At 38.2% G+C, this 27,484-nt stretch overlaps 1 protein-coding gene across 1 annotated transcript in view; it reads left to right on the forward strand.

Annotated features, from left to right (window-relative positions):
• Window positions 1-27,484, forward strand: part of LOC128660336 (ATP-binding cassette sub-family B member 5) — a 414,907-nt gene that overhangs the window by 250,556 nt on the left and 136,867 nt on the right. Inside the window, exon 11 of the mRNA XM_053714135.1 lies at window positions 20,362-20,536. Coding sequence (XP_053570110.1) covers window positions 20,362-20,536 — 175 coding nt within the window. The remainder of the gene's footprint in view (window positions 1-20,361; window positions 20,537-27,484) is intronic.

A 27,484-nucleotide genomic window follows, 5' to 3' on the forward strand; every position in this document is an offset into this window, starting at 1 on the left:
GACTACAGTGAAAACCATCAACTAATAAGGAAAATAGTCAATAAGCACTGGCATATAATCAAGAAGGACCCCATAATAGGTGACATGTTAGCCTACAAACCTAAAATTATATTTAGGAAGGCAAAAAATCTAAAGCAAATTTTAGCACCAAGCGAGTTAACAAAGGAAAAAAAAAGCCTGGTAGATCAAGACCTAAAAGGCCATCCTCTTAAAGGTTTTTTCCCCTGCCATTTATGCAGGGCTTGTAAATTTAGCAATAAGAGCAGCTCTGTACATATAGAAGGAACAGGAGAAGATTTTTCCATAAAAGACCTTATTAGATGTTCAAATAAAGGGGTCATATACCTTATAAAATGTTCCTGTAATCGAATTTACATTGGAGAGACCACCCGAATGTTACGGGATAGAATCCGAGAACATCTATGTAACATCGACAAAGGCAATCTTGACACCCACCTATATAAACACTTTAGGGATATTCATAATAACAACTTAGAGCATTTTAAATTCTGGGGTATATGTAAAGTAAGAGGGGATTGGAGAGGGGGTAATTTTGAGACCAAACTCCTAAAAAAAGAATCAGAATTAATATATAAACTGGATACCCTCTATCCAAGAGGTCTAAATTCAGAGATAGACCTATCTCCATTTCTAGGAGATTAAATCCTCAGAGTAATAGACAACAGTAGCGAATTTTCGATTCAGTATCCATGATATTGTTTAGCAAATCCAAAGCAATTCCTAAGTCTCATACTAAGTGTTTACACTATCGATTTAACTATATTATCACAATGAATATGTCCAGGTTTGGACTCTATATGGTACACTAAGACCTGGTATATAGACCATTCACTCACCATTTCTATATAGTTCACGAAATATAACTAAAAAACAGTCCATCTGAAATGAGGAATACATAAGTAATATATATATTATATCAATGTGATCAAATGGCCCAAGACAAAACATTATAATCAAGCTCTATTAATTAATACATAAGAGTATTTTATATTCTATGACTGCTAATAAAATGTAATGTCAGACATATATATATATAATATGTGTGCACATATAAATATGTATATACACATATATATTAAGCAGAATACCACCCTCTTGGAAATACCACCCTGAGAGAATTCTTTTTCATATATTTTTAAATATGCCTTTTTCAAAATTGAATTATGTACCTACTATTTTCTATATAAATGTTTTTTAATTGTAGATAAATAGAGAACAGATACAGAAAATAAGATAAAGAAGTCCATATTAATATATCACCTTAAGATTCCACCTTAAAATACAATGATTCCACAAATCCACCTTAAGTCAAAAGCATTAGAAACAGATCAACCAATAAGAATGAACCGGCAGATTTTTAAATGAAGTTCTGGGAGCAACTGACATCTTGAAAAAGCCCAGATATACGGGTGAAACGCGTAGAAGGAGGAAGTTGCTCGCCTGCCAAGAACCCATTTCACTAGGTACCTAGTATTGGCCCGCGCGTGTAATACGCTAAGAGCGGGTGTTTGCTCAAACCATCTACTTTATCTGAACCGGGACACAGCGGATCATTCACACGCAGTAAACGGCGTGTCTCACATCCCAGGGGCAGCTAGCCGGGATCCAGCAGGACTTCCACACGCAAGGAGCGGTGAGTCTATTTACAGCGGACGAAAGTTAAAGGTCAACACGCCTCATACACGCAAAGAGCGGCGTGCTAAAGGTAATCAGACCGACACCAGCAGCAATTTGATCGGAGCTGCTGCAACATTACGTAAGTCACTGTTACAACTGTCGACATTCATAGGTGATATATGGTTACAAAGTACACTAAACAACATATTTTGGTGTATTAAAAACAGATACTGTTATATGCATATAACAAGTGGAACATTGTTACATATTACAGCTATAGAGTGGAAGTTACACTTATAATATTATCAGCAAAGTTCTATCGGACTGACACCTGTTATATTACTAGGAAGCTCTATCGGACTGACTCTGAAAAAAGGGACATTACAAGCTGAAGATTCACCTTAAGATTTATATGTTGGGATCTGACCCACAAACCCATATATTTTTTATACATTTGTAAAAATGTTTGATATATTTTTTGCGCAATTTTTTACCAGGGTGGTATTCCTTTTTGTAATACTGTTATTTAATTGTTCTTTGTTTTTTATTTGTATGATCAATGTATCTTTATTAGGGAGACGTCCCTGAAATCCTTCTTTTAAACTGAGTAAAATTGAACATTTTCTATCCAAAATCGTATGTATTATTTATCTAGATTAGGTGTGTTAAGTTACCTTAGCTCTAGCGCCCTCTCATTAGAGTATTAGTTTGCTCCTACCATCGATACATAGACGACATCCAAATGATATGGAAGGGCACGAAAGAAGATCTGGAACACACCATCTGTGTTATGAACAACAACAGTCATAACCTTAAGTTTACTTACGAGATCAGCAGTTCGGAAATTACATTTTTGGACCTAAGGATTACTGTTGAAGATAATATAATAAAGACTTCAACATATTTCAAACCTGTGGACTGCAGCAACTACATACATACCAACAGCTGCCACCACACCAGGTGGAAACGGAATATCCCAAAAGGGCAGTTACTCAGGCTCAAAAAGAACTGTTCTGACCCCTAATTATGGGAGAAACAAGCCGAGACTCTCAAAGTACGCTTCCTGGAAAGAAGATATGAAGAAGAGACACTAAACAGAGAGATTGAAGAAGTCAGAAAAAGAGATTGTAAGGATCTGCTACAATATAAGAATAAGAAGTTCAATATCCCAAACGACAATGACTCTATAGATGTAGCATTTATAACCAAATATAGTGAAAATAGACATCTGATAGAGAAAATAATCAAGAGAAACTGGTACCTACTGAAGAATGATGACACCATAGGTGAAACACTGGCAAATAGACCCAGATTCATCTATAGAAAATCAGAGAATCTAAGGAACATTCTGTCACCCAGTGTCCCACGATCACAAACTACAGGAGTCCAAGATGTATTCAGCAAGAAGGTTAAGGGTTTCTATCCATGCATAAGCTTGGTCTAAAAATCAAGAAATACAAATCTAACAACTCAGGGACAGAATTTAACATCAAAGACCTCATAAGATGTAATAGTAAAGGTGAAATTTATATAGTACAGTGCAGCTGTGGACTGCAGTATGTGGGCCAAACCTCAAGATTACTGAAAGACAGAATACGTGAGCATATTCTACAGGTTGAACATGGCAACACAGAAACTGCTATGTACAGACATTTTACTATTCACCATAAAAGTGATTTGAAAGATCTCAGTTACTATGGGATACAATTGGTGAGACCCAATTGGAGAGGTGGTGACTACGAGAAGAAACTTCTTGTATCAGAATCCAGATGGATTTTTTAACTCGATTGCCTCTACCCAAAGGGCCTCAACAACAAAGAGGACTTATCACATCTATTATATCTGAAATAGAGTCCTCTTGGTTTTATGGTCCCATCATATACTTACATGACTTAGGATACCCTTATACATCTTAACACAATAGAATAAGATGCTAACACCCATCAAGGTCTCATTCTCACACATCTCTAGGACCAGCTAGCATTCAATCATAATAAGGATTGAAATATTCATCCAAAAATGTTATCTAATCCTAGACAACCCAGACTGTTGTTTCCATAATAAGATGGGTTACATGGAGACAATATTTGGGTTGGTGACTGAACATTGGCACCATCACAACGATTAACAGGGTCTATCGTATTTGAATTCGAGTATCTATATCAAGATACATCAGTCATTGAATAGTTCCATTATATAAGATCTCTTTCACTTATGTCCATAGTTATAACCTTTATCGTTATATACAGCTTCACCCAAGCCCTTCTATTCCCCTTATACATCCTCACCCACACTTGTCTAGCAGTCTGGATCTGCGACCAAGACATAGGTTTATGTGAATCCCAGGAAACAATGAGCAAGTTAGGATATAATAGACAACATCATTATATGTCTGACACTCGAGGAAGGAATTCATTCCACATCCTTTTTAAAACAATGAAGTGACTAGTAATCTTACTTAGTCAGATCTTATTCAGTTAGATCTTCTCCCAGACCATCCGACAATTTTTATATATCATCTACAGGAAGTTTGTGGCAAAACAATCACTTATAGGCCACTCCCTATAAGGAGTTTCACAGATATACGCATGGTTTATAACAGGAATACTTTCTACCTTTCTAACTGTATATTGGCATTCATAATCTCCTAATATTTATATTGTGAACCCCTCCAATAAATATACTACACTATTTTTAACTTGTTCTTCACACAGAAAGCAGCTTGCATACATCGAAACCGGAAGTAAGGGTAGAACCCCCTCCAGTCTCCACTGGAAATAAATTCGATCTAACTCTTGTGACCATTTGATTTCGGGTCCCTGATGTCTACAAATCCCATTGGATCCAAACAATACCCTTTCTATTTTTTACGATTGATCTTACATCCTAAACAGAATAGCAGACGAATTTGAAACCAGAAACAACAGTGGTGTGACTATTTCCGGTCATTTAGTCAACATCCGGTCTGGCGAAAAAGCTCACATCCGGTTTAGGGAAAATATCGCACTTCCGGTTTCAACACTAAGAGCTCACTTCCGGTTTATACCAGACAACATCCGGTCTTAACACTAAGAGCTCACTTCCGGTTTACACTAGACAACATCCGGTCTAGCGAAAATACCGTACTTCCGGTTTCAATATCAACAGTTTCTTATAACAGCGGTAAGGAGTACATAGTAACATATGACTTATCACATATTACAACCAACGAGATATAAATAATAACAACAGTTAACCAACGATTGTAGAGTCTTATTATATTGTAACCATAAGGTCATTCCTACATATCCAGTTTTAGTAACAATTTCCGGGTCATGGGGTCACCATTTTGGCGCATTCAGGCACATTTGGCGCCATTAGGTTAATCTTCATAGGTATAAAATGAGCTATCTCACCTACCATATATCAGTCTTGAAAAAGGCCCTATTGGTGGGCCGAAACGCGCTGGCATATATGGTGAGTTATATTCTTATTATCTAGAGCCATTCCTAAACGGTACTGCTCTATGTTGTATTATTTCTTTCTTTCACAGGTTATGGAATATTCTGTTTTTTATTGATCACTACAAGATACTATTGGTCCATATTTTTCTTTTTTATTATTTCTTATTCATTGGCTTTGAATTTTATTTTTGAGCAATTGCTTACCACACTCGTTATCCACCACTGATTGTGTTTTCACATTTTTTGTCCACAATTTTTGTTTTTTAATTTTGTTTTTACATTTTTGCTTTTTTCGTTTGGATTACATCATCACGTTTGGATCACTTGGATCATTAGGAACTTTCACCACTTGATTGGAACATTGGACTTGGTTGCACACATGTGCTTCTCCAATTAACGTTTTATATATATATATAAATATATATATATATATATATATATATATTATTGTTTTATATTGTTACACTACACACTACACCTTGAGACACATTGTCACCCAGTATCTATATTTGAGCTCTGTAATATATAGCCTTTATGTACATTTGGTTTTAATCATTGTTTTAATGCATCATGGATCCATGAATTATATGTTTTTAATATATATGTTCTGATTACTTGTTATCAAATATTTTAATATATATTTTTGTTGAACTGCACTTGCACCTTTGTCTTTGACCTGGCCTTTGTCTTAGGCGCTCCTTACATTAACCATAGTTTCTGATTGATTTGTATGGGTAACTAGGGACCCATTTGTTTTAGGAGCTTAAGGTCTCTTTGAGTTAGCGCCGTTAGATAAATATTGTATGTGTATATAAGTATCTGTGTGTGTGTATTATATCTGTGCGCTCTGTTTTTGTGGTACAGGGCATTGCCTGCGCTGTCATTCTGCCTAGAGACCTGCACTTGCAGAGGCGGCCCTGGCATCTCTGTAATGTTCTTTTTATCATAAGAAAACACATAAAAATAAGGCCCAGTTCAAATCAACTGTTCCTAATTGTAAGCATAATTCTTCATTATATACATAAACCGCTGTTCCAATAGTACAAATGGTATATTGAAATATATACAGTTATAGTGCTCCACTTTTTAGTGGATTTATATTTTTTTTATTTAAAATGTTGTGCATTACCTGAACTGATTTTTCTCCCATTTTTTTATTTTTAAAAACGGCGGGGGCGGTTTGGGGCGGAGATTGGGCGGGGTTGGGGGAGGGGATTTGGTGGGGTTGGGGGGTGGGGATAAAGGGGGGCCCCATTTTGTCATCCTGCCTTGGGCCCCGCATAGGCCAAACAACTTATACTCCTTAGCCAAAGAGAAAGAGAAGTAGCCGTAGCTTTCTGACCCTTGCGCTTCCCAGAAAAACAAACAAACAAAGCAGCAGACTGACGAAAATCCTTAGTTGCCTGAAGATAAAACTTCAATGCACGCACAACATCTAGGTTGTGCAACAAACACTCCTTAGAAGAAGAAGGATTAGGACACAAAGAATGTACCACAATCTCCTGATTAATATTTTTCTTTGAAACAACCTTAGGTAGGAAACCTAATTTAGTACGTAAAACCACCTTATCAGAATGAAAAATAAGATAAGGAGAATCAAACTGCAGAGCCGAGAGTTCCGAAACTCTCCAAGCAGAAGAAATAGCAACAAGAAACAAAACCTTCCAAGATAACATCTTGATATCTAAGGAATGCATAGGTTCAAACGGAGCGCACTGTAAAACTCTAATAACAAGGTTAAGACTCCGGGGAGGAGTAACGGGCTTAAACACAGGCCTAATCTTAACCAAGGCCTGACAAAAAGATTGCATGTCTGGCGTATCCGCCAAACACTAATGCAACAAAAAAGACAATGCAGAAATCTGACCTTTCAGAGTACTAGCTGACAAACCCTTCTCCAGACCCTCCTGGAGAAAAGACAAAATCCTAGGAATTCTGACACCAATACAGATATTTACACCATATCTTTGTAAATTTTTCTTGTCACAAGCTTATAAGCCTGAATCATGGTCTCAATGACCAACTCTGAAAACCCCCGCTTAGATAAAATCAATCGTTCAATCTCCAAGCAGTCATCTTCAGAGAAATGAGATTTGGATGAAGAAAAGGACCCTGAAGTAGAAGGTCCTTCCTCAGAGGGAGTCTCCATGGAGGTAGAGATGACATTTCCACTAGATCTGCATACCAGATCCTGCGAGGCCACGCCAGCTCTATGAGAATCACCAACGCCCTCTCCTGCTTTATCCGAGCAATGACTTTTGGCAGGAGAGCGAACGGAGGAAATATGTATGCTAGACTGAAATTCCAAGGGACCGCCAGAGCATCTATCAAGAAAGCCTGTGGATTCCTTGACCTTGAGCCGTACCTCAGAAGCTTAGCCAGCAGGAGGAGGCAAAGAGCACTACAGCAAAGCTGCTATATATGTCACTTCCCTTACCCATAATCCCCAGTCATTCTCTTTGCCTGCGGTGCAAGCAGGAGGTGACGTTTTGGTGTCTGATCCACAATCAAGATTTTTTGAGTAGGTTTGCTCTGATCTTTCTAAAGGGTCTAGCCTTAGCCCATGTCAGTCTCTTCAGTAGGGCAGTGGTGGTTTTTTTAAGCAACTGTGAACTTGTGGGGTACAATCCTCACTGCATTTTACCAAAACATTTTGCTGCCCTATTTAGATAGCCTGATTAAGTTTACTCAGTCTTTCTGTATTTCCACAGGTCCATGTGAGGGATGGCATCCTCTCAAACCAGGTGAGCTGTCCAGCTGCCGGACAGATAAATATTAAGGTAAGTGCCAGTTTTATTTTTCTATGTAGCAGGGAAAATTTGGCACTTTTTCAGCTGAAACGCTGCAGGGGGGACGTTTTTTATTATCCCTGTCAGGGTGCAGGTTTTTATGGCCAGTTTTTGCAGGCACTGTTAGTGTGAGAAGTTATTTATTCTATTGATGGCTCGGTGAGGATCCATTTTTAGTCACTGATTATGTTCTTTTTTTTTTGGGGGGGGGTTGTTTGTGTTTAAGCCTGTTTTTCCAGAAAGTTGTTTTAAAAAAAAAAATGGCTTTTTTGTCAGCTGTAGGACCGCCCCTTTTAGGGAGGTTCTGATTCTGTGATGTCCAAATTTTTTGATGCTTCTCTTCACTTCCTGTAAAAGTGAGGTGTGCATATTTCAGATGGCTCTGCTATTTAGAAGGCTTCTTGCTGTTTTAGCTTCTCTGGAAATCCGGATTGTAAACGGGATCGTTTTTTTACTCAGTTTGCTGCGGGTTATAGGACAGGTAGGGTACCTCAGTAATTCTGAGGAGTAGAGTGTTGCCTGGGGTATGTTTTCTTGATTTGGTAAATTTAAAGAGAACATTAATTTAAGAACGTTATTGGTTCTGTATTATGTCCTTTGTTAAAAGATATAAAAAAATAGTTTTTAAAAACAAAAACAAAAAAAAAGTTAATTTTTTTTTATTTGCTTCTTCTTTTTTTTTTTTTTTTTTGTATTATGGATCAGGAGACTGTGCAGGATGTTACCTGTAGCTTATGTGTTGATGCCCAGGTGGAACCCCCAGTACTTTTTTGTTCTTCATGTATAGCTTATAGAAATAGACTTTTTGACCCGGAGCCATCATTAGCTAAGGCGGATGCTGTTCAGGAGCCTCCTGTTTCAGATGTCCTGCAGCTTTCTCCTCAAGCGTCCCAATCCTATTCATCTGCACATGCAGTGCCCTGCGTTTCCTCTCATGCTCCGTCTGGAGTTAATTTGCAAGATATTGCTGCCCAGGTATCTTCTGCGGTATCTGAGGCGCTGTCTGCTTTTCCCATGTTGCAAGGAAAACACAAAAGGAAATTTAAAGATATAGTAAGTAAGGTTTCTGATCCTGAGGTGGCTAATCAAAGTATTTCCTCTCAGAAGTCTGAGGATGAAGATTCCTCGGGTGCATCTGAGGGTGAAATTTCGGATTCAGTCAGTATAATTCCTTCTGCTGATGCTGAAGTTGTGTCCTTCAGATTTAAGCTGTAACACCTCCGTTTGTTACTTAAGGAGGTTTTGGTGACCTTAGATGACTCTGATACTACTATCGTTGTTAACCCTAAATAGTCTAGTAAGCTGAACAAGTATTTTGATCTTCCCTCTGTGGTGGAGGTATTTCCTGTTCCAGATCATGCTTCTGAGATTATTGCATGAGAATGGGAAAGACCTGGTATTCCTTTTTCTCCATCTCCAATTTTTAAGAAGATGTTTGCTATAGCTGACTCTATTAAGGAATCATGGCAAATGGTTCCTAAGGTGGAAGGAGCTATTTCTATTTTGGCTAAGAGGACTACTATTCCCATAGAGGATAGCTGTTCTTTTAAGGATCCAATGGATAAGAAATTGGAGAGGTCAGCGAAAATGGTAATCAAATAGTGCCAAAATATACAGCCACACAGGCTACTACTCAGAAAGGCGGATTCTCCCAACCCGATCTCGAATAGACGATAAGATAAAGTGCCAAGAGTCAGCGCTACAATGTCCCTGTTATGGGATAAAGTGCTTAAGGTGGTGTCCATGATAGGTTTTATCTAACAGTGCAAATGGTGTAATACAAACAATATGTCTTATAGTATATAAAATTTAATATACTTACAATGCATATTCAACAAATCGAAAATACATTTTAAAAATAAATTACAAATATTAAAAACAATCGGCTTGATTTAGAGCTTTTGTCGGTAAAGACCAGCGTAGCTAACGCAGCTTTTTTTCCCAACGCACCCTTAAGACAACGCTGGTATTTAGAGTTGTCTGAAGGGCTGCGTTAGGCTCCAAAAAGGGTGCGTTGAGCTGAATGAACCGCCACTTCAACCCTCAATACCAGCGTTGCTTACGGTAAGCTGGCAAAATGTGCTCGTGCAGGATTCCCCCATAGGAAACAATGGGGCAGTTTGGGATGAAAAAAAACCTAACACCTGCAAAAAAGCAGCGTTAAGCTCCCAACGCAGCCCCATTGTTTCCTATGGGGAAACACTTTCTAAGTCTGCACCTAACACCCTAACATGAACCCCGAGTCTAAACACCCCTAACCTTACACTTATTAACCCCTAATCTGCCCCCCCCCGCTATCGCTGACACCTGCATTATACTATTAACCCCTAATCTGCCGCGCCGGACAACGCCGCAACCTACATTATACCTATGTACCCCTAATCTGCTGCCACTAACATCGCCGACCCCTATATTATATTTATTAACCCCTAATCTGCCCCTCCAATGTTGCCGCTACCTTACCTACACTTATTAACACCTAATCTGCTGACCGGACCTCGCCGCTACTCTAATAAAGTTATTAACCCCTAAACCGCCACACTCCCGCCTCGCAAACCATATAATAAATAGTATTAACCCCTAATCGCCACCCCCCAACATCACCGCCACCTAACTTCAAGTATTAACCCCTAATCTGCCAACCGGACCTCGCCGCTACTCTAATAAATGTATTAACCCCTAAAGCTAAGTCTAACCCTAACCCTAACACCCCCCTAAATTAAATATAATTTTAATCTAACGATTAACTAAAGTATTCCTATTTAAAACTAAATACTTACCTGTAAAATAAACCCTAATATAGCTACAATATAACGAATAATTATATTGTAGCTATTTTAGGATTTATATTTATTTTACAGCCAAGTTTGTATTTATTTTAACTAGGTACAATAGCTATCAAATAGTTATTAACTATTTAATAGCTACCTAGTTAAAATAATTACAAAATTACCTGTAAAATAAATCCTAACCTTAGTTACAATTAAACCTAACACTACACTATCAATAAATTAATTAAATAAATTACCTACAATTACATACTATTAAATAAACTAAACTAAATTACAAAAAACCCCCACTAAATTACAAAAAAAAAAAAGATTACAAGAATATTAGGCTAATTACACCTACTCTAAGCCGCCTAATAAAATAAAAAAAAATAATAATAATAAAGGTCCCTACCCTATTCTAAATTAAAAAGTAACCAGCTCTTTTACCAGTGGTGGGTTGTAATGTTGGGGGGGTTGTATTTTTTTTTACAGGCAAAAGAGCTGATTACTTAGGGGCATGCCCCGCAAAAAGCCCTTTTAAGGGCTGGTAAAAGAGCTGGTTACTTTTTAATTTAGAATAGGGTAGAGACCTTTATTATTTTGGGGGGCTTTTTTATTTTATTAGGGGGCTTAGAGTAGGTGTAATTATCCTAATATTCTTGTAATCTTTTTTTTATTTTTTTGTAATTTAGTGTAGTTTATTTAACTGTATGTAATTGTAGGTAATTTATTTAATTAATTTATTGATAGTGTAGTGTTAGGTTTAATTGTAACTTAGGTTAGGATTTATTTTACAGGTAATTTTGTAATTATTTTAACTAGGTAGCTATTAAATAGTTAATAACTATTTAATAGCTATTGTACCTAGTTAAAATAAATACAAAGTTGCCTTATTAATAAATATAAATCCTAAAATAGCTACAATATAATTACTTGTTATATTGTAGCGATATTAGGGTTTATTTTACAGGTAAGTATTTAGTTTTAAATAGGAATACTTTAGTTAATAAGATTTAATTTATTTCGTTAGATTAAATTTATATTTAACTTAGGGGGGGAGTTAGGGTTAGGGTTAGACTTAGCTTTAGGGGTTAATATCTTTATTAGAGTAGCGGCGAGGTCCGGTCGGCAGATTCGGGGTTAATACTTGAAGTTAGGTGGCGGCGATGTTAGGGAGGGCAGATTAGGGGTTAATACTATTTATTATAGTGTTTGCGAGGCGGGAGTGCAGCGGTTTAGGGGTTAATACATTTATTATAGTGGCGGCGAGGTCCGGTCGGCAGATTAGGGGTTAATAAGTGTAATTAGGTAGCTGCAACATTGGGGGGGGGGCAGATTAGGGGTTAATAAATATTATGTAGGTGTCGGCAATGTTAGGGGCAGCAGATTAGGGGTTCATAGGGATAATGTAGGTGGCGGCAGTGTGCGGTCGGCAGATTAGGCGTTAAAAATATTTATTATAGTGGCGGCGATGTGGGAGGACCTCAGTTTAGGGGTACATAGGTAGTTTATGGGTGTTAGTGTACTTTAGAGCACTGTAGTTAAGAGCTTTATAAACTGGCATTAGCCCATATAGCTCTTAACTACTGACTTTTATTTGCGGCTGGAGTCTTGTCGGTAGAGGCTCTACCGCTCACTTCAGCCAAGACTCTAAATACCGGCATTAGGAAAATCCCATTGAAAAGATAGGACACGCAATTGGCGTAAGGGGATCTGCGGTATGGAAAAGTCACGGCTTGAAAGTGAGCGTTAGACCCTTTCCTGCCTGACTCTAAATACCAGCGGGCGGCCAAAAGCAGCGTTAGGACCCCTTAACACTGCTTTTGACGGCTAACGCAGAACTCTAAATCTAGGCGAGTGTGTCGATTTACTAAAACCTAATGTACTCTTTAACCTGACGTACTTCTTAACCTGATAATCCACTATTAAATAACCGGTATTATAATCAAAAAAGGATACGTAAAATATTGAGATCAGAACAACTATATGATAACTAATTTAACATATTACAGCAAGTCTAGTATATAAAAAAGTCCAAAATGATGTGAAATAGTCCCAAACAAATGTCCAAATTGTATTCCAATCCTATAGAATGATTAAATGTAAGAGATGAAAAATCCATGTGTAATGTGAGAAAAAATCCAAGAACTCTAAAAAATAGGAAAAAAGTTTGAAAAATATAAATATATATATATATATATATATATATATAAATATATATATATATATTTATATGTAGATAGATAGATAGATAGATAGATAGATAGATAGATAGATAGATAGATAGATAGATAGATAAATATATATATAAAGTGAAAAATATTTTTTTTTCTATAGGATTGTGACGTCATCTTAATTTATCAAAATTCATATTTGGAAGAAGATCATCACTATAGTGTATTCACTAGAACACCAATTATAATTTAATTTGGGATACACCTTTTTTGGGATACAAAGGATTTATTTATAAAGGAACCTTACACGATTATTTTGGATACATATCTTCAGTCCTTCAAGACATTATCATAGGATCCTCTTTAGGATTATTTTTCCACATATATTTTAGGTGTACACCGCCTTTTTTTCCACTTTTTTCACTTTTTGGCCACACTTTTTTTATTACATTTTTTACTACATTTTTTTATCAAACATTCTTACTTTTATTATTTTTTAATTTTTCACTTTATATATATATATATATATATATATATATATATATATATATATATATATATATATATATATATATATATATATATATATTTATATTTTTATATTTTTCAAACTTTTTTCACATTTTTTTAGAGTTCTTGGATTTTTTCTCACATTACACACGGATTTTTCATCTCCAACATTTAATCAATCTATAGGATTGGAATCCAATTTGGACATTTGTTTGGGACTATTTCATATCAACATAATTTTGGACTTTTTTATATACTAGACTTGATGTAATATGTTAAATTAGTTATCATACAGTTGTTCTGATCTCAATATTTTACGTATCCTTTTTTGATTATAATACCGGTTATTTAATAGTGGATTATCAGGTTAAGAAGTATGTCAGGTTAAAGAGTATGTTAGGTTTTAGTAAATCGACACATTGTTTTTAATATTTGTAATTTATTTTTAATTTTAATGGTTTTTATTGAGCATAAGGAAAAACATAACAAACAGTAAAAGGTAACACAGAGTCACAAACCGTTCTGGGTTTATATATATTATACATTGCAGTCAAAGTTATCATATTGATTTAGTAGTCCATATTTCTGTATTTCCTCTAAAATTACCGTAGCTCAGTTATCAATTTTTGACTGTAAACATTAACATAATAGTAAGTTATAACTTAATAGATGAACTATCCATTAGTGATCCAAAAAACAATTCTTATACATCTATCTTGATAAGTCTCTGGTGTAAAGAGAATATTAGAATATTTAAGAAAAGTGTCAGCAAAGATATTGGAGTGAGAGGTAGGAGATGGAGAGAAGGGAGGGGGAGGAGGAGGGAGAAGAATTATAGGGAGTAGAGTGGAAGAGACGGGGAGAAAAAAAAAAAAGGGGGAGGGAAATTATGAGAGAGTATGCCCTGACCGGTTGGGCATTTATATTAACTAATTAATTAATTGGAGGCTGGTTGAAGATGAGTGCTATTCTGCCCAGAAGAGCATGGATTGTCTGTTAAGGATCTCATTTAACTAGGGCATGTGGTCACAGATGGATTCCATAGTTCCACCATTGCCTCATGTAGTTCCATTGTACCATTTTTCATATGTTGATACCTTTCTATTTGGAGCATGTAGGACACCTGCTCTTTCCATGTCTCCAGTGAGGGAACCTCACTTGATTTCCATCTTTGCGGGACAAGGAGTTTGGCGCTATTTAGCATAATATATAGTAAGAGTTTTTTAGGTTTGTTTTGAATTTTAGGAATGTCTAGAAAGATAAGGATGCCTGGGTCTTTTTGTAACTGAATGTTGAGTTTGGTTTCTATTTCAGAGAATATCCCCGACCAGAAAACTTCCATTTCCCTACACGACCACCAGATGTGTATTAAATCTGCCTCCTCCCCACAACCCCTCCAGCATTTGCCACTGCTCTTTTTGTATATATGACGTATTCTGGCTGGTGTAAGATACCACCTCGCCAGTAACTTAAAATTAATTTCCATAATATTAGAGGAGATTGTGGCTTCTCTGTGACATTGTAAGGCACGATCCCATGCCTACTGGCTGATTTCTCTTTCTAGATCTTTAGCCCATTTAAGAGTGAAGGAGGGGTACACTGTGCCGCTATTGGTCAGTAATATGTTGTACAGTTTAGATATGATATGTCTGGGTTCAGTCTGCTGCGAACATAAATTTTCAAATCTAGTCAATGGGCGGTTAAATTCTTCTCTTTTCTTGTGCGTCTGAACAAAATGCCCTAATTGTGTGTAAGCGAACCATGGGGGGGGGGAACCCCCTCTGGTGCTTGTCAGGTTCTCCCTCTGTATCAGCTTGCCTCCCTCTAATATACTTTTTAAGGTGAGTTCTTGTATATGTGGAGAGAAGTTGGCCAGCTGGGGAAACCCGCGGTCGGTAGGTCAGGATTGCCCCTGTATGGCGTCATTGGGGAGGGCATGGTGGAGAGGTGGTTGGACGTTTTAAGAAGTTTGTCCCATATTAGGAGCAATTCGCCCCACAGTGGATATTGCGAAATTTCTATGGGTCTTAGTTTTGGAGAGATCCAAGCCCATACTCCCATATTTTCTGTGTTTAGAATTTTTCTATCAAGTTGGATCCACCGTTTATCTACTGAGTTGTAGCACCACTCCACCAGGCGTTGCAGTATTGATGCCTGTCTGTAGATTTCTATATTTGGTACCCCTAATCCCCCTCTATGTCTGGGGAGGAACATAGTAGCTTTTGGGATGCGTGGTCTGATTTTTTGCCAGATGTACTGTCCTATGATCTCTTGTAGGTTTGTAATGTAGTGTCTGGGTAATGGAGTAGGTAATGTTTGCAATATATATAGGATGCGCGGTAGAATAGTCATTTTAACCACCTGGACTCTTCCCAACCATGAGATCTGTTTATTGCTCCAGCTAGATAGATCAGCTGTGATTTGGTCTTGTAATGGTTTGTAGTTGGCTGTAAAAAGATCTTTAGGCTCTGCCGTCAGATATATACCAAGGTACTTCATTTTATGGGGCTGGATGACTAGGGGATACTCAGATTTTATTTTAAGTATAGTTTCTGAGGGCACATTAATATTTAAGATTTCCGACTTAGAAGCATTCAGATGGAAATTAGAAAATCTACCATATACATCGAATTCATCTAGTAATGTTGTCAAAGAGTGCTCTGGGTCGGTTAGCGTAAACAAAATATCATCGGCATATAATGCCATTTTATGTTCCGAATCATTGATTTTAATGCCACTGATCTGGGGGTTCTGCCTAATTTTATGAGCCAGTGCTTCTACAGACAAGGCGAATAGGATTGGAGACAGGGGGCAACCCTGTCTCGTCCCATTGGTGATCCGAAAAGGATCCGACAGGATGTCGTTAACTTTCACCTTGGCTGTGGGATTGGAGTATAGTGCGAATATCTTGGAAATAAATTTTGTAATTTATTTTTAAAATGTATTTTCGATTTGTTGAATATGCATTGTAAGTATATTAAATTTTATATACTATAAGACATATTGTTTGTATTACACCATTTGCACTGTTAGATAAAACCTATCGTGGACACCACCTTAAGCACTTTATCCCATAACAGGGACATTGTAGCACTGACTCTTGGCACTTTTCTTATCGGATAAGAATTTCGAGGCATTATTAAAAAAAAATGTATGTTCACCAAGGTCTTCAATGGCAGCCTGTAGTGTGTATTGCTACTGTTACCAGTGCTGCAGCTTACTGGTTTAATGTCTTGTCTGATTCTATTCAGACAGATACTTCTCTTAAAGAAATCCAGGACAGAATTAAGGCTCTTAAATTAGCCGATTCTTTTATTACGGATGCTTCCTTACAGGTCGTTAAACTGGGAGCAAAAATATCTGGTTTTGCAGTTCTAGCTCGCAGAGCCCTTTTGGTTAAAATCCTGGTCTGCGGGTGTGTCCTCTAAGTTATTAGCTATTCCCTACAAGGGTAAGACCTTGTTTGGGCCTGGTTTGGCTGAAATTATTTCAGATATCACAGGTGGAAAGGGATCTTTTCTTCCTCAAGATAGAAAGAATAAGCAGAAAGGATGTCAGAGTAATTTTCGTTGCTTTTATAACTTTAGAGGTAAACCCTCCACTTCTTCTTCCAAGCAGCAACTATCCAAGTCTTCCTGGAAGTCTGGTCAGTCTTGGAACAAGGGGAAACAGTCTAAGAAGCCTGCGGCTGACCCTAGTCGGCATGAAGGGTCGGCCCCTGATCCAGGAATGGGTCTAGTAGAGGGCAGGCTTTCTCAATTTGCTCATGCTTGGATATGAGATGTGCCAGACCTGTGGGCTGTGGAAATTGTATCTCAGGGGTACAAGATAGAATTTAAGACTTTTTCTCCCAGAGGTAGGTTTCTTCTCTCAAGATTATCTGTAGACCAGATAATGAGCGAGACGTTCTTCAATTTTGCCCTGGGAGTTATAGTTCCAGCTCCTCCTCAGGAACAAAGTCTGGGATTTTATTCAAATCTGTTTGTGGTTTACAAAAAAGAGGGGACTTTCAGACCTATTTTAGACCTAAAGTGTTTAAACAAGTTCCTCTAGAGTACCCTCCTTCAAGATGGAGACTATACGTTCCATTCTTCAATTGGTTCAAGAGGGTCAGTTGATGACAACCATAGACTTAAAGGATGCGTACCTTCATATTCCCATTCACTGGGATCATCACAAGTTTCTAAGATTTGCTTTCTTAGACAATCATTTCCAGTTTGTGGCTCTTCCTTTCGGCCTTGCCACAGGTCCTAGAATTTTCTTTAAAGGTCCTGGGGGCTCTTTTGGCAGTGATCCAGTCTTGGGGCATTGCTGTTGCACTTATCTGGGTGACATTCTAGTTTAGGCACCGTCTTTTCTTTCTTCTCTCCCAAGGTTGGAATGTAAATCTGGGAAAGAGTTCTCTGATTCCAGCCACAAGAGTAGTGTTTTTAGGGACCATAATAGACTTCCTACTAATGAAGATATTTCTGACAGAGGTCAGAAAAACAAAGATCTTCAACTCTTGTCTTGTCCTTCAGTCCTCTACTCGGCCGTCAGTGGCTCTATGTATGGAGGTAATTGATCTGATGGTAGCTTCCATGGACATTATTCCATTTGCTCAGTTCCATCTCAGACCACTGCAGTTAAGCATGTTAAGGCAATGGAATGGGGACTATGCGGATCCGTCTCTGCAAATAGTTCTAGATCAGGTGAAAAGGGACTCTCTTCTGTAGTGGTTGTCTTAGGAACACCGTTTCCAGGGAACCTGCTTTTGTAGACCTTCCTGGGTGATCGTGACTATGGATGCCAGTCTTCTAGGTTGGGGAGAAATTTGGGGGTCGTTGAAGACTCAGGGTCTTTGGACTCGGGAGGAGTCAGTTCTCCTTATAAACATTGTAGAACTGAGAGCAATTTTCAATGCTCTACTGGCCTGGCCTCAGTTAGCCTTAGCCCGGTTTATCAGGTTCCAGTCGGAAAACTTAACATCAGTGGCGTAGATCAACCACCAGGGGGGAACTTGGAGTTCCTTGGCCATGACAGAGGTGGCCTGGAAAATTCAGTGGGCGGAGTCTCAAAACTGTTGTCTTTCTACGATCCACATCCCAGGAGTGGACAATTGGGAAGCGGATTTTCTGAGCCGACAGACCTTTCATCCGGGTGAGTGGGAACTTCATCCGAAAGTATTTTCCAGTTTAATTCTAAATTGGGGGCAGCCAGAACTGGATCTCATGGCTTTTCGACAGAATGCCAAGCTTCTGAGGTATGGCTCGAGGTCAAGGAATCCACAGGCTTTCTTGATTGATGCTCTGGCGGTCCCTTGAAATTTCAGTCTAGCATACATATTTCCTCCGTTCGCTCTCCTGCCAAAAAGACATTGCTCGGATAAAGTAGGAGAGGGCGTTGGTGATTCTCATAGCGCTGGCGTGGCCTCGCAGCATCTGGTATGCAGATCTATGGAAAATGTCGTCTCTACCTCCATGGAGACTCCCTCTGAGGAAGGACCTTCTACTTCAGGGTCATTTTCTTCATCCAAATCTCATTTCTCTGAAGCTGACTGCTTGCTTTATCTAAGTGTGGGTTTTCAAAGTCGGTCATTGAGACCATGATTCAGGCTTGTAAGCCTGTGACAAGAAATATTTACTATAAGATATGGTGTAAATATCTGTATTGGTGGGAATCCAGAGGCTACTTCCTAGGATTTTGTCTTTTCTCCAGGAGGGTCTGGAGAAGGGTTTGTCAGCTAGTACTCTGAAAGGTCAGATTTGAGCTTTGTCTATTTTGTTGCATAAGCGTTTGGTGGATACGCCAGATGTGCAATCTTTTTGTCAGGCCTTGGTTAGGATTAGGCCTGTGTTTAAGCCCGTTACTCCTCCCTGGAGTCTTAACCTTGTTCTTAGAGTTTTACAGCGGGCTCCGTTTGAACCTATGCATTCCTTAGATATCAATATGTTATCTTCGAAGGTTTTGTTTCTTGTTGCTATTTCTTCTGCTCAGAGAGTTTCGGAACTCTTGGCTCTGCAGTTTGATTCTCCTTATCTTAAAGAATATTAATCAGGAGATTGTGATTCCTTCTTTGTGCCCTGATCCTTCTTCTCCTAAGGAGTGTTTGTTGCACAACCTAGATGTTGAGCGTGCATTAAAGTTTTATCTTCAGGCAACTAAGAACTTTCGTCAGTCTTCTGCTTTGTTTGTTTGTTTTTCTGGGAAGCAAAAGGGTCAGAAATCTACGGCTACTTCTCTTTCTCTTTGGCTAAGGAGTATTATTCGTTTGGCCTATGAGACTGCTGGACAGCAACCTCCTGCGAGAATCACTGCTCATTCCACGAGGGATGTTTCTTCTTCCTGGGCATTTAAAAATGAAGCTTCTGTGAAACCGATTTGCAAGGCTGCAACTTGGTCCTCTTTGCATACTTTTTCAAAGTTTTATAAATTTGATACTTTTGCCTCAGCTGAGGCTTCTTTTGGGAGAAGGGTTCTTCAAGTGGTGGTGCCTTCTGTTTAGGTCTACCTGTCTTGTCCCTCTCTTATCATCTTTGTCCTCTAGCTTGGGTATTGTTTCCCACTAGTAATTGATGATTCCGTGGACTCACCATATCTTAGGAAAGAAAACAATTTATGCTTACCTGATAAATTTATTTATTTCCGGATATGGCGAGTCCATGGCCCACCCTTTATTTAAATTTTTTCTAAAACCTCAGGCACCTCTACACTTTTGTATTATCTTCTTTTTCCATTTTTCTTTTGGCCGAATGACTGGGGATTATGGGTAAGGGAAGTGACATATATAGCAGCTTTGCTGTAGTGCTCTTTGCCTCCTCCTGCTGGCCAGAAGTTATATTCCCACTAGTAATTGATGATTCCATGGACTCACCATATCCGGAAAGAAATACGTTTATCAGGTAAGCATAAATTATGTTTTTTGTGATGATTTTACTGGACAGCCTGCTAAAATACTGGACTGTCCGGCTGAATACTGGACAACTGGCAACCCTATTATTCTGTTTAAATATGTTAATTTTATGTTATTTTTTATGTTTATCTTTTTGTTTTTCAGATACACAAACAATTTAGGAGAGGCCAAAAAAATTGGTATAAAGAAAGCTGTTGCTTCTCAGCTAGCGGTTGGCCTCATGTACTTTATTATTTACGATTCCTATGGGCTTGGCTTCTGGTATGGTGCAACTTTAGCTTTATACGAAAATGGCTATACAATTGGTAATGTCTTTATGGTAAGTTTAAAGGGACAGTCAGGTCCCAAAAAAACTTTCATGATTTAAATAGGGAATGTAATTTTAAACAATTTTCCATTTTACTTTTATCACCAATTTTGCTTTGTTCTTTTGGTATTCTTATTTGAAAGCTAATTCTAGGAGGTTAATATGCTAATTTCTTAGACTTTGAAGACTGCCTCTAATCTGACTGCATTTTGACCACTAGAGGGCATTAGTTCATGTGTTTCATATAGATAACATTGAGCTCATGCACGTGAAGTTAACCTGGAGTGAGCACTGATTGGCTAAAAAGCAAGTCTGTCAAAAGAACTGAAATAAGGGGGCAGTTTGCAGAGACTTAGATACAAGGTAATCACAAATGTAAAAAGTTTATTAATATAACTGTGTTGGTTATGCAAAACTGGGGAATGGGTAATAAAGGGATTATCTTTCTTTTTAAACAACAAAAATTCTGGTGTTGACTGTCCCTTTAAAACATCTGTGAGCTCCTGGTAATTTAGCTACATTTATGTTAATGGAAGGAATGCCCACTGGTGATCAGCTAAAAAAGATGAAACAAGCCTCAATGAGTTTCAAACAAAGTATCACCCAAACAATGAGACCACTTGCAGCATAAGAAGCATCTATGAATCTAGCTCAATGTATCTTTATTATGTAGAACTATAACATTATTAATAGGGTGACCATAATGTTTAAAGAAATGTTTTGTATAAGAACCCTGACATATGTATTTTTCATATGTATCCCTTTTTAAAGCGGCAATATGGTCACCCTAATTATTACTTAAAAAGCAATAATATAAAATGTTTTAATGTTTTTTATAGGGACATTAAACAAAAACTTAAACAACCATAAGGGGCGTGATCCGATATACATCGTAGTTTGCAGCGCAAGCGAGGGAACCCCCGCCACCCGTAATTTCAGCTCGCAACTCGAGATATCCAATATACCCCGCCGGCAATTGCTAAAGTGCCGTAAGTTGGATAAACCAGCGATGTCCATAAATCTGCGTAAGTACAAATTTCTGGAGTCGCCAGTGACTTACGGCACTTTAGAAACTGCCGGCGCTTACAAAACCTTTCTAAGTTATTAAATCTCCCGTACTGTCTAACACGCCTCCCAAACATAGCTCGACACGTAAACCCCTCTATCCGCTATCCCCCCTCACTCTCCTAATAATAAATGTATTAACCCCTAAACCGCCGCTCCCGGACCCGGCGCACCTAATAAAGTTATTAACCCCTAAACCGCCGCTCCCAGACCCCGCCGCCACCTACATTAACTAACCCCTAATGTGAGCCCCTTACATCGCCTCCACCTACATTACCTACCCCCTAATGTGAGCTCCTACCCCGCCACCAGCTATATTAAAATTATTAACCCCTAATCTAATCCCCCTACCCTGCCGCCAGCTATATTAAAATTATTAACCCCTAATTTAATCCCCCTACACCGCCGCCAGCTATATTAAAATTATTAACCCCTAATCTAATCCCCCTACACCGCCACCAGCTATATTAAATGTATTAACCCCTAATCTAATCCCCCTACACCGCCGCCACCTATATTAAATTAATTAACCCCTAAAATACTAAAATAGCACTACCACTAAACCTAAGTCTAACCCTACAAATAGCCCTTAAAAGGGCTTTTTATGTGGCATTGCCCCAAAGTAAACAGCTCTATTGCCAGCCCTTAAAAGGGCTTTTTGCGTGGCATTGCCCCAAAGTAAACAGCTCTATTGCCAGCCCTTAAAAGGGCTTTTTGCGGGCCATTGCCCTAAAGTAATCAGCTCTTTTACCAGCCCTTAAAAGGGCTTTTTGCGGGGCATTGTCACAAAGTAATCAGCTCTTTTGCCTCTAATCTAAATCCCTCTACACCGCCGCCACCTATAATAAATGTATTACCCCCTAATCTAATCCCCATACACCGCCGTCACCTATATTAACTATATTAACCCTAATTATATTAGGGTTAATATAGTTAATATAGTTATTATATTATATATATATATTAACTATATTAATGCTAATTATATTAGGGTTAATATAGTTAATATAGTTATTATATTATATATATATATATATTAAGTATAATAACCCTATCTAACTCTAACACCCCTAATTAAATTCTTATTAAATTAAATCTAATTAATATTAATATTATTGATTAAAATATTCCTATTTAAATCTAAATACTTACCTATAAAATAAACCCTGATAGCTACAATGTAATTAATAATAACATTGTAGCTATTTTAGGGTTTATATTTATTTTACAGGTAACTTGGTATTTATTTTAACTAGGTACAATAGCTATTAAATAGTTAATAACTATTTAATAGCTAACTTGTTAAAATAATTACCAATTTACCTGTAAAATAAATTCTAACCTAAGTTACAAATACACCTACACTATCAATAAATTAAATAAACTACAAATATCTAAACTAAAATACAATTAAATACACTAAACTAAATTACAAAAACAAACAAACACTAAATTACAAAAAATAAAAAAGATTACAAGAATATTAAGCTAATTACACCTATTCTAAACCACCGAATAAAATAATAAAGCCCCCCAAAATAAAAAAATGCCCTACCCTATTCTAAATTAAAAATTAACCAGCTCTTTTACCAGCCCTTAAAAGGGCTTTTTGTGGGGCATGCCCCAAAGTAATCAGCTCTTTTACCTGTAAAAAAAACACAATACCACCCCCCAACATTACAACCCACCACCCACATACCCCTACTCTAAACCCACCCAAACCCCCCTTAAAAAACCTAACACTAAGCCCCAGAAGATCTCCCTACCTTGAGTCGTTTTCACCCAGCCGGGCCGAACTCTTCATCCAATCCGGGCGATGTCTTCATCCAAACGGCAAAGAAGAAGTCTTCCATCCGGGCGATGTCTTCATCCAAGCGGCAAAGAAGAAGTCTTCAATCCCGGCGATGTCTTCATCCAAGCGGCAAAGAAGAGGTCCTCCACCGGGGTGAAGTTTTCCTCCAAGCGGCATCTTCAATCTTCTTTCTTCAGACCTCCGACGCGGAACATCCAGCTGGCCCGATGACTGAACGACGAATTAAGTTTCCTTTAAATGACGTCATCCAAGATGGCGTCCCTCGAATTCCGATTGGCTGATAGGATTCTATAAGCCAATCTGAATTAAGGTAAGAAAATCTGATTGGCTGATTCAATAAGCCAATCAGATTCAAGTTCATTCCGTTCAGCCAATAGAATGCAAGCTCAATCTGATTGGCTGATTGGATCAGCCAATCGGATTGAACTTGAATCTGATTGGCTGATTGAATCAGCCAATCAGATTTTTTTACCTTAATTCCGATTGGCTGATAGAAGACTTCTTCTTTGCCGCTTGGATGAAGACTTCTTCTTTGCCGCTTGGAAGACTTCTTCTTTGCAGTGGAAGACTTCTTCTTTGCCGCTTGAATGAAGACATCGCCCGGATTGGATGAAGATTTAGGCCCGGCTGGGTGAATTTAAAGGAAACCTCATTCGTCGGGCCAGCTGGATGTTCCGCATCGGAGGTCTGAAGAAAGAAGATTGAAGATGCCGCTTGGAGGAAAACTTCACCCCGGTGGAGGATCTCTTCTTTGCCGCTTGGATGAAGACATCGCCGGGATTGAAGACTTCTTCTTTGCCGCTTGGATGAAGATATCAATGTAAAGTCCAAGGAATATCAGTCAGCACCTGAACCACTTGCACGCCATATAGGGGTACCACCAAACCCTACTCACAACATAGTAGAAATCCAAGACGTATGGCAGCAATCAGTGGTTTAAACAAATGGTTTTTATTTTGGAGCACAGCAAACAAAGCGACGTTTCGGGAGCTTCCTCCCTTTGTCAAGCATAAAACATTGTGGTCACAAACCTCTTAATATACCCACCACCACTAGGTGGCAGTAACGAGTAATTTCCTCCTGTATAGGATACATTTTGGATCAATTCATAGAATAAATAAATTTGGATCAGTTCTCTGTACAGATGTTCTTTGCTGAATTTATTTTTGTAATTACTCTTGCAACACAATTTTTGCATCTCCAATAATAATGCACCTTAGTTTATAAGGAATGATTCTTGCACTTTGTATATATATAGTTAAATTATGTATCAATTTTGATTGTGTATTTTGAAACAATTTAAAATATATATACTTTTTAATTTTTATTTGGAAACTGTATCTTTGTAACATATTGATGTGGTTAAACTCTTTGTAATGTGCCTAGGATATGAATTAGTTAAAATGTATCCTATACAGGAGGAAATTACTCGTTACTGCCACCTAGTGGTGGTGGGTCACAAACCTCTTAATATACCCACCACCACTAGGTGGCAGTAACGAGTAATTTCCTCCTGTATAGGATACATTTTGGATCAATTCATAGAATAAATAAATTTGGATCAGTTCTCTGTACAGATGTTCTTTGCTGAATTTATTTTTGTAATTACTCTTGCAACACAATTTTTGCATCTCCAATAATAATGCACCTTAGTTTATAAGGAATGATTCTTGCACTTTGTATATATATAGTTAAATTATGTATCAATTTTGATTGTGTATTTTGAAACAATTTAAAATATATATACTTTTTAATTTTTATTTGGAAACTGTATCTTTGTAACATATTGATGTGGTTAAACTCTTTGTAATGTGCCTAGGATATGAATTAGTTAAAATGTATCCTATACAGGAGGAAATTACTCGTTACTGCCACCTAGTGGTGGTGGGTATATTAAGAGGTTTGTGACCACAATGTTTTATGCTTGACAAAGGGAGGAAGCTCCCGAAACGTCGCTTTGTTTGCTGTGCTCCAAAATAAAAACCATTTGTTTAAACCACTGATTGCTGCCATACGTCTTGGATTTCTGGATGAAGATATCGCCCGGATGGAAGACTTCTTCTTTGCCGTTTGGATGAAGACATCGCCCGGATTGGATGAAGAGTTCGGCCCGGCTGGGTGAAAACGACTCAAGGTAGGGAGATCTTCTGGGGCTTAGTGTTAGGTTTTTTTAAGGGGGGTTTGGGTGGGTTTAGAGTAGGGGTATTTGGGTGGTGGGTTGTAATGTTGGGGAGTGGTATTGTGTTTTTTTTTACAGGCAAAAGAGCTGATTACTTTGGGGCATGCCCCGCAAAAAGCCCTTTTATGGGCTGGTAAAAGAGCTGGTTAATTTTTAATTTAGAATAGGGTAGGGCATTTTTTTATTTTGGGGGGCTTTATTATTTTATTAGGGGGCTTAGAAAAGGTGTAATTAGCTTAAAATTATTTTAATCTTTTTTTATTTTTTGTAATTTTTTTTAAATATCTTTATTTTAATGTGCAACAAACAGACAGCATTAGGTACTTACATCAAAGATCAAGTAATACAAGGTTACAAATCACGTGATACCTTTAGTTATACAGCAGATTTCTTGAAATGTCTTTGAACTGAATTCTGAAAGGCAAAACAGTCTTGCACTATTTTTCACTTTAACCAATTCTATACATAGACTATATTAAACTCTTAACTATCAACTATCAGCTGGCGTGGTAACTCTCAAACGACCTCTTCCATCCTAACTCTCTTCCTCCCCCAGGGAACCCCCTCAACTAAAGTCTCCCGTTCGCCATTCTCCCCTCAGTGTTGCCTCTAACATGTATTCCGTGTCCCTAAATGGTGCCAGGACTATGGTGCGTGAGCTATCTGGCAGTGAGCGGATGAAGGGGCCACACTTGTTAAAGAAGGACCGGACTCTGGTGGACATGTCACCCAGACCATCAGCTTGTTCAATAAATAGTTGTTTCAGTAGTGTCTTTTTTAACTGTGCTACAGTGGGTGGATTTCTTTTAAGCCAGTTTTGAAATATCAGCTGTCTTGCCATCAGGACTATATTATAGATGAATAAGCTAGCTTGTTTTGGTATAAAGTGGGGAAAAAAAGTATTTAGTCAGCCACCAATTGTGCAAGTTCTCCCACTTAAGAAGATGAGAGAGGCCTGTAATTTTCATCATAGGTATACCTCAACTATGAGAGACAAAATGTGGAAACAAATCTGAATAATCACATTGTCTGATTTGGAAAGAATTTATTTGCAAATTATGGTGGAAAATAAGTATTTGGTCATCTTCAAACATGCAAAATTTCTGGCTCTCACAGACCTGTATCTTCTTCTTTAAGAGGCTCCTCTGTCCTCCACTCATTACCTGTATTAATGGCACCTGTTTGAACTTGTTATCAGTATAAAAGACACCTGTTCACAACCTCAAACAGTCACACTCCAAACTCCACTATGGTGAAGACCAAAGAGCTGTCGAAGGACACCAGAAACAAAATTGTAGACCTGCACCAGGCTGGGAAGACTGAATCTGCAATAGGCAAGCAGCTTGGTGTGAAGAAATCAACTGTGGGAGCAATAATTAGAAAATGGAAGACATACAAGACCACTGATAATCTCCCTCGATCTGGGGCTCCACGCAAGATCTCACCCCGTGGGGTCAAAATGATCACAAGAACAGTGAGCAAACATCCCAGAACCACATGGGGGGACCTAGTGAATGACCTTCAGAGAGCTGGAGCAACGTAACAAAGGCTACCATCAGTAACACACTACGCTGCCAGGGACTCAGATCCTGCAGTGCCAGACGTGTCCCCCTGCTTAAGCCAGTACATGTCCGGGCCCATCTGAAGTATGCTAGAGAGCATTTAGATGATCCAGAAGTGGATTGGGAGAATATCATATGGTCAGATGAAACCAAAGTAGAACTGTTTGGTAGAAACACAACTTGTCGTGTTTGGAGGAGAGAGAACACCATACCTACTGTGAAGCATGGGGGTGGCAACATCATGCTTTGGGGCTGTTTCTCTGCAAAGGGAACAGGATGACTGATCCGTGTACATGAAAGAATGAATGGGGCCATGTATCGTGAGATTTTGAGTGCAAACC

The sequence above is a fragment of the Bombina bombina genome, chromosome 5 (assembly GCF_027579735.1).
Source record: "Bombina bombina isolate aBomBom1 chromosome 5, aBomBom1.pri, whole genome shotgun sequence".
Classification (NCBI taxonomy): domain Eukaryota; kingdom Metazoa; phylum Chordata; class Amphibia; order Anura; family Bombinatoridae; genus Bombina; species Bombina bombina.